This window comes from Vulpes lagopus, chromosome 10, assembly GCF_018345385.1.
Source record: "Vulpes lagopus strain Blue_001 chromosome 10, ASM1834538v1, whole genome shotgun sequence".
Classification (NCBI taxonomy): domain Eukaryota; kingdom Metazoa; phylum Chordata; class Mammalia; order Carnivora; family Canidae; genus Vulpes; species Vulpes lagopus.
In genome coordinates this window covers 94,285,785-94,303,292 of record NC_054833.1, presented here as the reverse complement: position 1 = coordinate 94,303,292, position 17,508 = coordinate 94,285,785, and the positions used below count along the sequence as shown (strand labels likewise).

General features: G+C 41.4%; 1 protein-coding gene across 2 annotated transcripts in view; it reads left to right on the top strand.

Annotated features, from left to right (window-relative positions):
• Positions 1-17,508, top strand: part of USP10 (ubiquitin specific peptidase 10) — a 73,472-nt gene that overhangs the window by 36,734 nt on the left and 19,230 nt on the right. For both annotated transcript variants that reach the window (XM_041770564.1, XM_041770566.1), the window contains 2 exons: positions 4,662-4,722; positions 8,837-9,877. In XM_041770564.1, coding sequence (XP_041626498.1) covers positions 4,662-4,722; positions 8,837-9,877 — 1,102 coding nt within the window. The remainder of the gene's footprint in view (positions 1-4,661; positions 4,723-8,836; positions 9,878-17,508) is intronic.

Sequence of the window (17,508 nt, the reverse complement as noted above, 5' to 3'; positions counted from 1 at the left end):
GTTTCTCCTCTTTCATTTTAGGAAAAGGGAAGAAATCAAAGAAGACAACGCTTATATCAGGTTTTATTTTAGAACATGAATAAATCCAATTCCCTGCCATCTCTGTCTGCTTTGTGTTCATTGATGGTAATAGGATTTTAAGGAACATAAGGATACAATTTAGTGAAACTAAATTGTATTTCCTAAGTCAGTAAAATGTATCTGTGCATTTTAGATTCTATAGAATAAGACCTTAAGTTTAGTGTTTCCTGACAAAAAAGATAATAGTTAATTAGGCAAAACATAACCAGATCCCATATTTCCCAAACATTAGTATTAACTGAGGTTCTACTCTATATACTTTGTTAATGGTTTGAATTTTAAGTCATTTTTTGTCTTTGAATCATGCTAAGATTTGGGGCACCTGCCAGGAATAGGACTGTCTGTGCTCTTTGCAGTTACGGTTTTAAAAAACAATAAAGCCTGACATGTGTTTTACAAAAGCTTTTCTCAAGTATGTGCATTTATGTGGGTTTGTGAGGGCTTGTTTGCAAGTAAGGGTCAGAATAAAAACTTGGGTTTTCACGTGATGTGAAAGTGGAAACTGTACCATATTTCAGGGCTGAAGAAGCTGGGCTCCACCCTCCCTTTGCTATGTAAGCAGGCTGACCAGTCTTGGACAGTTTCTTCCATATCATTGTGCTTTCTTAAATGGGGAAATGGAGAATGTCTACTTACCTCATAAAAATATTGGGAAATCGTTAGTATGTGGTGAAATACCTAGTGGGTAACAAATGTTAGCAGATAAGGATGTTGGTGGTAAAATTATGTCAAACTTCTAATTGCAGAAATAATGGCTCTGTCTTATCAGAATGAATTATAACCAGAAATCTTAGTAAGTCTGGCTTATTTGGGGATCTTCTGTGTTTCTGCTTTTGAGTATGCATTAACAGATGTTGTCTGTCAAAATCACATGTAGTCAATCCAGTAACCAGCAAAAGGGAAATGCAGGCTAATTAACATGTCTGGGCCAAGCTATCTTTCTCACTATTTTAATTATAATTCAGGAGTCTGGAGTATACTAATAATATAATCACATGGGGGACAGACTGTTTCATGGGGTGATGTGTGGCTGGATTAGTGGGTGCGGGAGTGATGTTGTCTTCCTGGCACTGCGATGTTGCTGGCTGGGGCTTTTATCTTGTGCTGAGAACCACTGCAGCCCCTATCAGCACTGCTCCTGCGCTGTGCCTTTGGAGGGAACTAAAACCCCGCCCTGGTTTTCATATACTTCTTTGGCTATTAGGAACTTGATAAAACATTGCTGTCTACTTGGGGCCAAGAACCGATAAAACAAAATTTGAGAAACAGAAGGTGTTAAAATGTAAAAACATTCTACCTTTCTGCTAAAGCACTGATCCTTTCAGCTGAGTTTTGGACTCTGTTTTAGTTTGCCTGTTTGAAAGCTTGCCACTCATTGGCCATCAGCTTAATAGAATCTGAAGACACAAACAACTGACTTCTGTAATGGGATCCTAAATATTAGTATAAATTTAAAGGTAACATGTCTTTTCTAAAGCTGTGCTCTAATTTATAAGCCATCATGATTTAAAAATGAATTTCTCAGGGCGCCTGGGTGGCTCAGTCAGTTAGGTGTCTGCCTTCAGCTCGTGTCATGATCTCAGGGTCCTGGGATGGAGCCCTACCTACATCAGGCTCCTTGCTCAGCCAGGAGCTTGCTTCTCTCTCTGCCTCTCCCATTCCCCCTGCGCACACGCTCGCGCGCGCTCTGTCTCTCTCTCTCTCTGTCAAATAAATAAAATCTTTAAAAATTTTTTTTTAAAAATGAGTTTCTCTAACTGGAAAAAATGTAATTTATTGAATAAGCATGATTTGAACCCTAGTCATAATCACATCATTAGTATTCAGAAATGAACAGCATGCTCATTGTTCTTCAGACTTCCAGCATTTCCACATTTGAGGCAACACATACACACTTGAATGTGCTACTGAACCATGACAAGCCCAGGAGAGCATAGTTCAGCAGCAGGTGCCCATTATTCTCAGTGGTTTGATGTATCTGTGGGATTTCAGAGGAGAGATTTAAGGTTCATGAGGGTCTTTAAGACAGCAGAATAAATAGTTGGTAGTGCCAAAAAGATTTTAAAACATTTTATTTTATGAAATCTAACTGACATATTAAATTGGGCAAGTTTAAGATATAGGCCATGTTGATTTGATACATTTCTAATGCAAGCTTGCTATTGTAGCTTAGCTGTATCGTGTCACATAATTACCACTTCTTTTAGTGGTGGGAACAATTAAAATCTGGCTTCTTAAACAGGCTTAAAGTTTATAATAAGGTTTGTTGTCTGTAATCCCTGTACCATGTATTAGACTCCCAGGATGGTTTATCTCCTGGATGCAAGTGTAAGCCCTGACACAGTGGCTCTCCCATCCCCTGCTTCAGCCTTTACTAGTGCCATGCGATTCTTTTGTTTTCTTGATTTGAGTTTTTGTGTTTTGTGGGGTGTTTTTTTTTAGATTCCAAAGATGAGAGAGATATCATACAGTATTTGTTTGAAACATTACCTTCCTAATCAGAGCCCTAGTACTGACTTCACAAGATGATAGCAGTGTTTTCAGACAGTTGATTTGACTTTGTATCTGATGTAAATAGATTCCAGTTTTTTTACATTGCTCACTTTGCATATATGTGTGATTTTATTTTTGCTTTGATTTTATAATTTTATATTCTTACAAGTAGCTATATAGTTAAAGAGGGAACTTTGAGGAATTCTTAAAATTTCATTCTGTCTGGGATAAACACACATTTGCCACAGATTAGAAGGCATCTTATAAATGGTAGAGGTGTGTTGAATTAAAGGGACCATATGCCTATAGTGTAAAAAAGATACATACACACACACATACCCCTCTTCTGTGCCTGAACTCATTCCAGCACCAATTGCCACAGTTGGACTCTTACCAGCTTAGTAACTTAGAATAAGTCTTGTAAACATTAGCAAAATGTCAAGGGATGCCTGAGTGGCTCAGTCAGTGAAGCGTCTGCCTTCAGTTCAGGTCATGATCCTGGGTCCTGCGATCAAGCTGCAAGTGATCCGCAAGAGACACAGGCAGAGAGAGAAGCAGGCTCCATGCAGGGAGCCCGATGCGGGATTCAGTCCTGGGACTTCAGGATCACACCCTGGGCCGAAGGCAGGCGCTAAACCACTGAGCCACCCAGGGATCCCCTGAATAAAGAAAATCTTAAAAAGAAAATTTCAGTATTACCCTGGAGTCTGTTTTCAGGTCTGGCGTCTACCACTTAATATATTTTTGTGTGAATGTAGCATGATTAAAAAAAAAAACAAGCACTTAGTCCCTCACAATTGTATATGTTTCCATCAGCAGGGGGCACCCTTGTGTCACTGTTAGAACAAGGGGAGGCATTCTGCATCTGGGACTTTGCTAAACTTCTTTTGTGACTGCAGGGGAACATGAACCTGCTTGCTTGTTAGATGCACCTTTCTTGCTCCGTGTATCCGTGCCAGCGGTAAATGCTGGAGCACTGCGTGCAAGTGTCTGCTCTTTGTGCTGCAGGTCCAAGGCCAAGTGTCATCCTTGGTAGTCCCCGAACGGGTTCTTCTCTTGTGTCGGCCGTATGAACACCGGGCGCCCCCCAGTGGAAGTACATGCAGCTCTCAGGCCCTGCCTGCGTTCTGTTCAATTCAGTTCCTTTGTTTCCTTAGATTCATTCACTCCCTGGTGGAGACAGCTTGGTTACCATGATCACTGAATCCACGTGCTCAGAGTTAATTGGAGAAATCTGCTGAGGAGGACCCTTGCACAGCAGTTCTCAGGCAGGGGCAGGCAGGAGACTCTCTGGGGCCCATTCAGGAACCCTGGGCATCCCGGGGAAGGGGGGGTGCACTTGGAGAGGTGTTGTGTTAGGGTGTCATTCCTTGTTCTTTTGTTCTATAAGTCCACTTACCTTAGTCCTTCCGTCCTAACTTTCTTATCCTGAATGTATCCGTTTGAAACATTTCAAATTCTTTATTATTATGAGATGGCTAAAAAGAAGAAATATTTGGAATTTTTTTACAAAGAGGTCAGATACTTGCCATTTTGCTGTCTTCCAAACAAGAAATGTGGTTTCCAGTCATTAATTGAGTTACTTAAGACACTGTGTTAAAAAGGGAGCCGTGGTTCCCAGACTTCTCTGTGGGCTCTCTGGACTCTGCCTGGGGGTCTGGGCCCGACCTGCCCTGGCTGTGTGGACATGCAGGGATGGCGAGCATGAAAGCCACATGGTCACTAGCAGTCATCTTTGCTAGTGGCCCAAGACAAGTGGCTGTGGTATCTGTGGGTAATCTCTAACATCCTATGAAATGAAGGGTTTGTCATGGCATTTTATTATAGTCGACTTTCATGTCCATTGGAATCCATTTTTATTTATTTTTTGCCTCATTTCTGGATCTTAATGACAATATTTAAGACCATTTCTACGGTATTTTTTTTTTCTTAAATGAAGGTGATTTAATTTTACTGTCTCAGTGTATGTTATTTGGTAAAGAAAAAATGTTATGAGAAGTTGAACAGATAAAGAGTTTTAATGAAAAAAATATGTTGGGTATTAACATTTCATTGAATTAAAATTTGTTTTCCAATTCCCTTTGCAGCTTCCCCCATACAATGGAGCAGTGCTGTGTGGCACACAAGCTACAGATGAGCTACCTGATGGTAAGTTGGTTCTCTCTTTTATCTCCCTGACGTGCATTCTGGCCATCTGTGCTGGGTGGGCAGGCTATTTGGAAATCATGTTTTCCTGCAGGTTCATACTTTCAAATAAACATTCCCTTACAGCTTGATGTGTTTGTTGTAAACTATAGCATATTTCATCTCTGAACCATTTTCATTAGTGAGGTAAAGTATAGTCTGTGCTTCTGAGTGGCAGTTCAAGGTTTAGGTAAGGAAATAGTTGTTTCTGTTTTTCCTTGATCATTCTCAGTGACCCACATATGTTCTTTGTAGCCAGAGCTTTTTGTAAAAGTTCTTAGGTGGCCTTCCGTCTGGTTGTAGAGGCTGATGGGCCAGATCTGGTGATTATCTAAGAATGTACTCTTTGCATGGCTCACTGATGGCTCAGATCTGTTCTGTGGGTTACATTTACATCCCTGTTTGTCACTTAACGCTTTGGGAATTCAGATGACCTTTGCACCTCCTGGTCTGTTCCTTTTTTGGTCTCTGTCACAGATACAGAGCTAATTACTGGAGACAGTGCTTCTTGAGAGGTGGTGATTCTGTGTGCTGGAGTAATAGCAGATGGTTCGGTTGCTGTGGGCTCCCAGTGTGTAGGTCCAGTCTGTGTGGACTAGTGTACAGTTTGACTCCCCGAAGGCCCTTGCTGGCCTTGGAGAAGTGAACATGGAGCCTTTGCTCTGAGAGCCAGGGGTCTAGTTCCCTGTTTCTTTAGCATGGTCAGACCTGTGAATGGGGTTTTCGTTATAATTTAAACATAAACCTTGAAGAGCCTGTCTAGATTTTTTATGTACAGTAAAATCAGAGCACTAGTTTCTAATATTTTTAGCAGTTTTGTAAGAAACTGTGATCCGGGAGACTGAGGGAAAGAGCTCTTCTAGTCGCGGCTCAGGATGAGAGTGAAGTGGAGCTGGGGGGACATGCCCTGCCCAGCCTCCGGAGTGGCTGTTTGCTGAATCTGTCAGATTTCTGTCTCCACGCACTATGCACATAGAAAGCATGCTGCAGATGTCTACTCAGTGCTTTCAAGTGTTTCATCGTTCTTTTCCCTTCTGTGTTACTCCTTTCCTGATCAGCACATGGCCCCCGGGGGGCCCAGGCTGTAGATAGGAGGCTCCACCAGCTCTTGTCCCTCACACCACACCCCTGCTTCCAGGCTGTCCTCCCTGCTCAGTTCCTGCTTCTTGGCTCCTTTTCTCCATTGTCTCTTCTCTCAAGTCTATCTTTTAATTTGACAAAAACACCACATGGGATCTTGCCACCTGCTCACGCTGTTAGTGACAGGACAGCTTAACAGCCCCTGTTCCTCTGGGGTCTTTTCTGTTCTCTTGTGACATGAGATTGACATTATTTCTTTTATGACATTTATTTGTTTTATGATGCCTGTCCCGCTGTCCAGTAATGAATCTGCCTCCTTCTTTAGACTGAGTTAGGCTGTGGGTCTCAGGGATCATAATCATCCATATCTGTGTGCTCAGCAGCTATGCACTGTAGTATCTGGAATGGTGTAGACTTTCAGTATGTTTCTGGATGAATGATTTAGGATGATTTGTTCTACCTCCCAGCATATGCAGCTACAGCAAGCTCTTTGCAGGGTCTCCTTATCACCATGTGCCTTTTATACCTCTGCTTTTTTTTAGTCTGATCCTACAGCTGGAAATAGCCTCTACTCTTCCCACCCCCCCCACCCAGCTATCCTGCCACTTCTCCTGACTTCTCCATAGCTTCTAATTGAGCTTGGTCACTCCTTCCTGTATCTAGAAACATTCTTTCTGTAAAGCTGTTGAGGCCTTATCTTGCCCTTCCTCTGCACTGTCAGCTTTAGTCCAAGGTGTTTTTCTACCAGCGAATGTCACTGCCTGAGGCAGGGACTTTGCCTTACTAATCTCTGTGGTAATAAGCACTTTACTATATAGCTAGGTACTCTATTAATTGGAGAAATCAGCTGAGGAAGCCACTGAAGCAGCAGTTCTTAGGCATGGTGGGCATCACAGTCTTTGGGGGCCCCTGAGCATTGCAAACTATGGGGCCCATGCAGCACTCTGGGCACCGCAAGGAGCACACTTGGCAGAATGATGTGTAAGGATGGTGTTATTTTATTTGAGCTGGTTTCCCTTCCCCCAACCACCCACTGTCTGCGTGGCCTGAGCACGGAGTCCCCATTTACCCCGTACATCGACTGTGTTGTTTAAAGCCCAGGTTTGCAGGCTTTCACCACTCCTTCAGCCCACACAGATTGGGCTTCGTGCTGACTCCTCTGCCGTGCAGTGCAGTGCACACGTGTGTCCATGAAACGTGTTGTGGAGAAGAACTGTTCTGGGTAGGATACTCTGCCTTTCAGTGGTACAGTCACACTCTATACAGGGTAAATATTTTGGTAATAACTGTAGCATATTGAAATGGAACCATGTCCTATCACGTTCTACAATATTCTGTGATACGATAAGATTAAGGATTGAGATGTGGGAGGCACTGTGTCTATTGAAATAATTAAAATCTTGTACAAGCTGCATGCCACAACGCATACTAATGTCTGTTTTGGTTTCACAATGCACACCATAGTCTCCAGAAGGTCGCCTCCCCATGTGGAGTGTTATTCATTTCCTCAAGTACGTCCACGTAGTCCATGTAGAAGCATTGCACCCTCGAAGCATCGTGAGATAGGTGATGCCTGAAAGCACAATGGACAGTTTACTTTTAGGTATAATGATAGAGAAATTCATTTCTCTTTGGTGACTCTTCAAAATAAGAAGAAAAAAAAAAAAACAGTGCTCAGAGGCCAAAGGATTCAAATAGTCATATTGGTGATTTTATATGAAAATGTGCTTTTAGATATAGCCATCATTAGTATTCCTTTTTCAGGAACTTCTTGTGGTTGGGAAGGTGTCCTATTGCCCCCCCCCCCCCCCATATGATCACAAAACAGATGAAGAATTGGGAGACTGATGGCATCCCTTCCGCAGCTACCTTGCACATAATGGTCCCCTCTAGGGGGCTGCTTTTTAAAAGACTTCCAAAGTGAAAAATACTCAGTTATTTGTAATAGAGCACAGTTCTTTTGGTAGTATGAATTTTTTTTTTCTCTTAAGTATTTGCCATTAAAAGAAGTCAGCCTCTTGTGCTAGACTCAGGGAGATCTTCAGTTATGCATTACAGATAATAAAAAGGCATGTGTCCTTTGCTTCAGAATTTTAACTGTTTCATCAGATATCTGATGACACTGATGCTTGACGTCTCTTGAAAGATGCAGCTGATTCTATAACTTAATCAAATTTCAGAAATGTGAACTAGGAAAAAAATGTACATTTTGTAACGGGTGGAATGTGTAGATTGTCTGTACTCCCAATAGCCAGTTAGCAGTATCCAGTACCGAAGTATTCCAAAGAGAATTTTCAGAGTTTGCAGTCCTAATTGTCTTTGTATTTTTGAAAGTATTTCCACTACCCATGGAATTGACCCACTGTGAACTCATTAATGCACACTGACATGCACTTATGTCAGGCCCTCTTCAGACTTTAGGGAGGGTTGTCAGTGGAGAAGATCAGGAGATGGAGGGTTCCAGAGAGTGCCTCTGAAGAACACCTTTATAGAGAGGGGAATTCTTGGTGTAATGCATACTTTCTGCATTACTCAATCACTAGTTAGGGAAGCCATAAATAGAGTAATAGCTTTAAATGCCTAAGGTACTAGTAATGATTTTCTTTTTAAATTGTCCAAAATACATATACCCTAGTTTCAGTCAGAAAGTAAGCCAATAAAATCAGATTTCATTGAGGGGTGTTTTTAGGCAGAATATGACGTGCTTTTTATTATTTCATTTATGTTTTGACCTCTTGAAAGTCTCCTTTAGCCACTCTAAGAGCGAAAAATGAATACAGTCTTCTGGTTTTCTAGCTCTAAAATTAAATATGGTTTTATAATTACTGTTTATTTTTGGCAAATTATTTGCCACAGAAATGAACTGTCCTAGCTGTGTTAATTAGAAGACTTTAAGGGTTTAGTTTCAGAAAGAAAATAATTATTGAGACTTTTATAGTTTGTGTAGCTGTGTTTGTAACTAATGGCATATTGACTGATCATTTTTTTTTCTAAACAGGACAAGAATATCAGAGAATTGAATTTGGTGTTAATGAAGTAATTGAACCCAATGACACTTTGCCGAGAACTCCCAACTACAGTATTTCAAGCACATTGAATCCTCAGGCCCCTGAATTTATTCTCAGTTGCACAACTTCCAAAAAACCCCCTGATGACCTAGATAAAGAAGCTACCTACAGCTCAGTTGACTGCCAGTACCCAGGCTCTGCCCTTGCCCTGGATGGCAGTTCTAGCACAGAGGTTGAAGTTTTAGAAAGTGATGGTGTTTCAGGTGGTCTTGGACAAAGGGAGCGTAAAAAGAAGAAAAAACGTCCCCCAGGATATTACAGTTACTTGAAAGATGGTGGTGAGGGTAGTATTCCCACGGAAGCCCTGGTCAATGGCCACGCCAATTCGGCAGTCCCAAACATCGTAGGCTCAGAGGATGCAGAGTTAGTGGGTGAGGTGCCCCCATCGGGGACGCCCAGGACTTGTAGCAGCCCTCAGGATTCCACGGACTTCGTCAGTGACGCTGTGCCTGGTGGGCCTTTCCCTGGAGCCCTCGATGGTGATACCAGGACTGCAGGGCAGCCTGAGGGCTGCCACAGGGCTGACTTGGAACAGTCCTGCCTCTCTACGGAGGCTGGCAGGGACAGCCTGTTGAGGACAGCTGTGGCTCAGCCTTACATGGGAACTCATACTACTGAAAACCTTGGAGTTGCTAACGGACAAATACTTGAATCCTCCGGTGAGGGCTCAGCTGCCAACGGAGTCGAGTTGCACACTGTGGAGAGCACGGACTCGGACCCAGCTAAGGCCGAGAGCGCTTCCCCTGCTGCCGACACCCCGGCCTCTGTGGCGGGCACTGCTCCCACCAGCCAGCCTAAGTCATGGGCCAGCCTTTTTCACGATTCTAAGCCCTCTTCCTCTTCACCTGTGGCTTCTGTGGAAACTAAGTATTCCCCTCCTGCCACATCTCCCCTGGTCTCTGAAAAGCAGATTGAAGTCAAAGAAGGGCTTGTTCCAGTTTCAGAGGATCCTGTAGCCATAAAGATTGCAGGTATAGTTCAAAAGATACAGGTCAGAAGTGAAGATGGGCGCAGATCTGAGGCTGTCTGGGCTGATAAACTTGTGCTAGATTGTTACCCAGAGCAGCAGTCGGTGACCTGTGTGTTCATAGGAATTTCTCAAGAATGTCTGTATCTTAAATGCTATCTGTCTAGAAGGAAAAGGATGTCTAAGTATAGTGTGGGTTGGGGTGGGGTGGGGTGCAGTTCCTACCTTTATGTTAGGTGAACAGTCCATGTCTATTACCATCAGTCCTTCTCTGTTGACAGAGTGCTTTTGGTCCAGTAATTTTGCTCCAGCAGGTGACTGAATGTACTTGTCCTGTGTTAACACCTTCGTGTGCATTTGCTATGTAATCCTTGATTTAGACTCCTTTTGCACTGTTTCTTTTCTGTATTTCTTAGATGTAAGAAAGCATTCGGGCTTTTTGCTTATTATTGTCTATTTTGGATTGAGTTAATGGATTTTATTACTCAGTTGTAGAACACCAAGGTCAGCCCTTGACAGGAGAAGAAAAACTGCAACAACCTGGGCCAATATTTTAACCTCAATATGAGAAATGCATTTGTGGGATTCCTTTAAAAATTTGCCTTCTAAGGTCAAAGTTATGAAGGTGTTATACTTTTGTTCCTAAAAATTATTTCACAAAGGAAAAAAAACCTCCGATTTCTGGGAAATTTTCTCAGTCTTCATTTAAAGTAAGAAAAAATTCATTTAAAATGTTTTGAAATATTTTTAGTCCTGTAACTTTAAATGTGGTTTGACACCTAGTCTACTATCTTGTATGTTTGTTAAAATCTAACCTGCTGAAATCTGTTAACGTGCAGGTAAACTGCTCTGGAGGGCTCTCAGTTAATTGTATTGGGGGAGAGCACCACCAGGCATAGTCTCAAGTATTTTTGAATTGAGATGGTCCTCCCAGCAGGTTGATTTCCTTAATCCTAGTTTGATTGGTCCAGTTAAGAAGATGTTTTAATTATCTGAGCAAAAGTGTAGTTTTTAAAAAATACTTCATTCTTTTGAGCCTTTTTATGGAAGCTTAGGAATATGGAACGTAACTGCTGACAGTTTTGAGTGTTGCTTCCTGTAAAACCACGCACCAGAGGCCCTGGCTAAATGCCTTTTGGGATCACACACAGCTTAGGTGAAGTAGTACTGCTTGGGATTTTTCCTCTTTGTCATATTCTCCTACATAGAGGTTTAATTTATAAAAGTGATGAATAGTATTCAGTTTGTTATAAATAAGATTCACTACAAACTTCCCTTGAATGAGCATGCTTGTAAGCATAGGCCCACTTGTTTTAAACAACATTTAACTGTGTGAGATTCTAGTTCCATTAAAAGATCTGTTGATTGACATTTGTTATCCTAGAATTAGCCTTAGGACCTAACTGGTTCTACTAGAAGAGTAACTTTTATGTTTATTATTACATTTATTAACTTTGGGGAAAGAGGCAGAGGGGGCAGTTTAGACATCGTTTATTCTTTTTTTTTTTTTAATTTTTTTTTTAACTTTTTAATTTATTTATGATAGTCACAGAGAGAGAGAGAGAGAGAGGCAGAGACACAGGCAGAGGAAGAAGCAGGCTCCATGCACCGGGAGCCTGATGTGGGATTCGATCCCGGGTCTCCAGGATCGCGTTTATTCTTTTTTGAATTTTTAGAATAATGTCAGTATCCACAGTTGATCCATTTTTTTTTTTGAAGCCCAGGTTCATTTAATTTGGACGTCCATATTTCTGGATTCTTTGCCCTATCATTAAGTCTGTGCTTCATAAATGCCAACTAATTTTTGTATAACCACCAGTGAAATACAAATTTGGGGGACAGACCAGCTATAAATAAAGATGAGAACACCATATAAGGCATTTTGAACAGAAATAAGCCATCTCATGATTACTTGTAACTTGTAACTTTATCCGTTACTTTAGCAGGTTCTACTTTCACCTTCCTGGTGTAGATTGTCAACATTTCGTTCCCTTGGCTGTTTCTTCTTAAGTGTGAACTCTGATTTAAGGGATTGGAAGGGAAGAGCACTTATCCCAACACACTGTGTGCCTTCCACAGCCATGCAGGAGATGGGCACCTACACAGAAGCCTACCTGGCGTGCGGAGGGGTCTGGGTTTCAATGAGTAGTTATTGTTAGCCTGAGAGGAAGTATTTGCCACTTTGTAGTAGGAACAGCTGGACCAGGAGGTAAGAAAAAGAAATTTGAAAATCTTAGTAGCTTATGTTTGAAAGTGGTTGCAAAAGATTAGATGTGGCCACATTCAAGAGCAAGTGTGATGAACACAAATAGCCTGGGGGTCATTGGTGCCCACGCTCTTTTGGCCCATGTGATCTTCACAATACAGCGTTTGCATCCTTGTGGTGAACGTTTAACTTTTCCTGGGTTTTTACTGAGAAACATTTGTCATATCCCAAACTTAAATTGTTATCAAATGCTTTTGAATTACAAATAGAGCTGTTTTGTATTTTATGTTTTTCTTTTAATATGTTGCATCAATGTATTTTGTTTTAAAGGAATATTAATCAGTGGTGGGCAAGGAGAAGGACTGAGCTAAAAGCCCAAATAAAATGAATTAAAATTCCAGTGGAAAGAGATGAAGTAAACAGGTCTTTGACAGCTCTGAGAAAATCTGTGAGGAAATTAAAGTACTTGCTCATACCATTTATTATGGATGGATTTTAGTCAAAACCTATTTGATACATGATTTTGCACTGTAGTTACATACCTAACATTTGTTCCTGGAGAGAGCAACAAAATTATTACGAGTTGGATCTGCTCAGAAAAATGAATTCCCGTATCCATATTTATTTTAAATGTAAAGAAATATATACCTTGTGATTGATCACTTTTTGGTAGCTTATAAATCATATTTATACTTCCCTCTTTCTTGGGAGATGACTTTTTAAATCTTTTGCATTTCCTTTTTTTTCAGAATGTCCAAAGTAGCAATGGTAGTGATAGTGTAGCATACCGTAAGCTGAAAAGACACAGCACCTGTTTGTAGGAATCCATGCCTGTGGGTGGGGAGTTCAGTCCATATCTGACTCAGTGTGTATATGTTCTTGTTAGTATTTCTAGTGTCTCTACTTCTAGAACTAATTGAGAACCTTCCACCTATAGAGCATATGTTGATCTACAGCCAGTGGACAGTGGTACATTTTGGTCACTTTGCTGTCCTCCACTTGACTAGGTAACCAAGCTAGCATGTGTTCTTTCTTTCTTTTTTTTTTTTTTCTTCTTTTTTTTCTTTTTTTTCATGTGTTCTTTCAAAGTAATATAACAAGGAAAACAAAAACTCAGGATGTTGTGGATAGTTGAGGAAGATGCTGGAAGAGCAAGTCAGCAGCATCAGAATGTTAATTACACACCAGTTCTTGGGCCTTAAGAATTAAGGAAAGTTCTGTACCTTGTATTTTCATACATTTTAAATGGTAATACAATCTCTATATCCTAATTTTAGGAAAACAAAATTTGATGCATAAAATACTCTTACCTTATATTGACTTAAAAGTTCCACTGAGTTTGTAAATCATTTCAGTGGAATGATTTGTGGCAATATATGTTAGCAACATGAGTATGTCTTGAAATACAAGAAAGACTGTTAACCAACTCAGGTTTTTTTGTACATTGGCAGATTTCATAAGAAAGTTGAATTTTAACTCAGCCACTTAATGCGTAAGCTGTTTCAAAAGTGAAGACAGCAGTATCAGTTTTGTACCTTTCATGTGATATGGAGTCATTCTGGCTTACCGTGCCTTTCCAGTTATATTGTTATGAGAAGGGTGGATTGAGGAGGCCATCCTCCTGAGGTTGCTGTCTCAGTGGGTCTGAGTGGTAAATTACACTGACAGTAATGAATTGGAAAGAAGGTCTCTGGAGGAGAAGTCTGTTGTTGCAATCAACTTCTGAATATTTGCCCTAAAAGAAAGTAAAATAGAGAACCAGCAGTGATGACTGCAGCACAGATCTGTCTTCAGACTTCAAGCTCAGGATGTACCTTGTCTTTTCTCCTTTGGCATCACCCTGCTCACTTTAAATTCTTTTGACCTCAGTAATTACAATGCTTATGGAACTTTAAGATAGGAATACAATGGTAGATGGAACCGGAGGCAAGAGTTTACCAAAACATTAAGTTTTCATATTGGCTTGTCTGCAAGTCCAGAATGATCAACTTGAATTATAGTATCAGGATTCATTCATTGAAAAAAAAAAAAAAAAAAAAAAAGGATTCATTCATTTTATCAGGGTTCAGTAATAGTGACAAGTGATTATGGAAAAGGATTAGGATTATCTGTGTGTGTGCGTGTTTCACTAGGTGGGAAAAGAGGAACACGCTGACAGATTTTTTTTTTATTTTTTTATTTTATTTTATTTTTTATTTATTTATGATAGTCACAGAGAGAGAGAGAGAGGCAGAGATACAGGCAGAGGGAGAAGCAGGCTCCATGCACCGGGAGCCCGATGTGGGATTCGATCCCGGGTCTCCAGGATCGCGCCCTGGGCCAAAGGCAGGCGCCAAACCGCTGCGCCACCCAGGGATCCCCACGCTGACAGATTTTGTCGAGTATTGATGTCTGGCTCAGTTTATGGTTATTGAAATTCTTTAGGAGGAAAGGCCTATAATGTATACTATGTTACAAAACCAAAACTTTACATTGTTTGGATATTTGTTTCTTAAGAGAAAATCCTAGACAAGATATTTAATCTTTTTTTTTTTTAAGATTTTATTTATTTATTCATGAGTGAGAGAGAGGGGCAGAGACATAGGCAGAGGGAGAAGCAGGCTCCCTATAGGGAGCCTGATGCAGAACTCAATCCCAGGACCCCGGAATCACGACCTGAGCCAAGGTAGACGCTCAACCACTGAGCCACCCAGGCGTCCCTTTCAAGCTTTTGTATCTTTTGAAATGGAACGGTATATATTCACAAAATGTTCAATACTTAATTTTAAGTAATTTAACTTCTTAGAGTACTGAAAGTTGTTGATTCACTCAAAGTTTTCCATAATTTTTTTTTTCCTTCTCTTCCTATCTGCATCAGTTCTTTTTTAAAAATTTATTTATTGGGATGCCTGGGGTCCTGGGATTGAGTCCCACATCGGGCTTCCCGTAGGGAACCTACTTCGCCTTCTACCTATGTCTCTGCCTCTCTCTGTGTCTCATGAATAAATAAAATCTTCTAAAAGAAAGATTTGTTTAGACAGCAAGCAGTAGTGGGGGGGGGGGAGTAGAGGGGGAGGGAGAGAAACCCTTAAGCAGACTCTGTGCTGATGCAATGCCCAACGGGGGGTTTGATGTGGGGCTTCATCCTAGGACCCTGAGATTAAGACCGGAGCTGAAATCGAGAACTGGACACTTAACTGAGCCACCAGGTGTCCCAGTTCTTCATTTTCTAATAAGGATTATCAGCACCTATAACAAGCTGGCCATCCTGCTCGGTGTTCTCTGTACACTTGTTGCATTATCTTGTGTCTTTGCTGCAGCCATGCATGGTACAGCTTGTTGGCTCTGTTACAAGGGAGGAGCCACATCTTCTGTTCCAGGTTGCAAAATGAATGAAGTGGCAGAGCCAGGCTTTGAACCCTGATTGTCTGGTTTGTCTTCCTGGGCTCCTGCCTTGAGTCTCCTTCACAGGGGCACCTGGAGGCTCTCTGAACAATGTGATAGAATGACCGTCAGAGTCCACTGGGTCATTTACCATAACCAACAACTTTAGTCTCCAGATGTTTAATTCATCCCCAGTGCTCTTAATAAATTCTTTGTGTAGGCCACCCACTGTCTCAGTCAGTGAGTAATGATTGGCCTTGTTATGAGTGTTGTCTAAGGAATAAGATAGAAAAGGAACAGATGTCTGCAGAAAGAGCAGTGATTTTTGCAGAGGGAGTTGTGGGCCAGGGGCCAGTAGGAGAGCCACTAGAACCAGTAGGGATGGCAGGATGAAGCTGGGACAAAGAAGACCTGGAAGTTTGTTACTTGGACAGAGAGGACTCGGCAGAGCAGTGAGCAGTGTGAGGGAGTTGTTTGGAAGGAGGAGATGCCTCTGATAGAGGGTGGAGTCCATGGTGCCTGCTGCCACAGAGAGATGCCATGTCCTGCTCTAGGTGCCTTCAGGGAAGGTTGTTCCATTCCAGCCAGTCCGTCTTAACCTTGAGAGTAGTGTTGAGGCTCCTTGCAAGACCCTAATGACAGAGCAATACTCTATCTCTATTTTAGCTTATGCCAGTGTAGAGAAAGGTTTTCTAGAATAGCAGCATAATGATTAAGGAAAATTTAGATTGTTCAGTGTTTCTTCATATGTTCTGAGTCTATAAAGATACTAATCTACAAACTTATAAATATTGTACCAGAAACTCTTCTTCTTTTTTTTTTTTTTTTTAAGATTTATTTATGTGAGAGAGAGAGAGCAGGGGAAGGAGCAGAGGGAGAGAGAGCATCTCAAGCAGACTCCTCACCAAGTGCAAAGTCAAGAGGGGCTCGATCCTGGGACCCCAAGATCATGACTTGAGCTAAAATCGAGTTGGCTGCTCAACTGACTGTGCCACCAGGCACCCCTGTACCAGAGGCTCTTTATGTTAAAGACTTAAAGCTAGTTCAGTACATTCTCTAGTAAATGTCCCGAGTGTCCTTTTGTTCTACATTAAGTGAATTTTTGCTATGTTCATTTTGTGGATGGATGGCTATTTGGAATGTTCTGTTACTTGTAGTTACTGAACAAACCACTGGGTGATGCTGAGAGACTTGAGTTTAAGATTGTAGAAGCTAATCTGAAATGGCTTTTTTCCTGCCTGTTCCTTAAAATAAGTGAACCGAAATCAATGGCCAGAAGCTGGCATTGCTTCAAGGGAAGGGTCGATGTAGAAACTAAAGCTTTCTGTCCAACCAATACACACTGCTTCTCAGTTCAGCGTTGGAAAGAAGTCAGCTAATAGTCAACTTTAAATTGGGTATCTTCTCTGATTCTGTAGGGCTCGAGTATCTCAGCCTGCAGGTGTGCACATTATTCTGGGCATGTAGCTCAGTACAAACCTAAGAGGACATGAGTTTTCCAGTGGAGCTTAGAGCAGTTCTGGATATTTTTGCACCTGTTTCCCTCTTGAGAGTGGAATTGGCCTTGTCATAAGTGATTTTTTAAAAAATTTAACAAGATTCAAAGTACTTTTGACTAACTATGGTTAGTCAAAAAACATGGTTTTTTGTCATAAGTGATTTTTTTAAAAATTTAACAAGATTCAAAGTACTTTTGACTAACTATGGTTAGTCAAAAAACATGGTTTTGAGTCTGTTGAGACAGTTAACAAGAGACGGAAGTTTCCGATCTTTTATTTCAGTCCCTGGTCATTTTCTTTCCATTTTCCATCAGTGTCTGTACTGAACAGGGATTACTGTCACTAAGCCACCCCCACATCTTTCTTTGCCCCTGTACCCACCTTAAGAGATGTTGCCTCCTTCCATTTCATCTGAAATGGAGGTTGCTGTTTCCTGTCTTTCCCCAACATAAACTGTGGTGAGTCTGCCTTTCCCTAGCTCTCTCCTTCCCACAATCCTGTGAGCCTCTTAGTGACCCCATCCTGCCTCAGGCAGGCTTCAGGTGGCAACTTCCCTCCTTGGGGCCC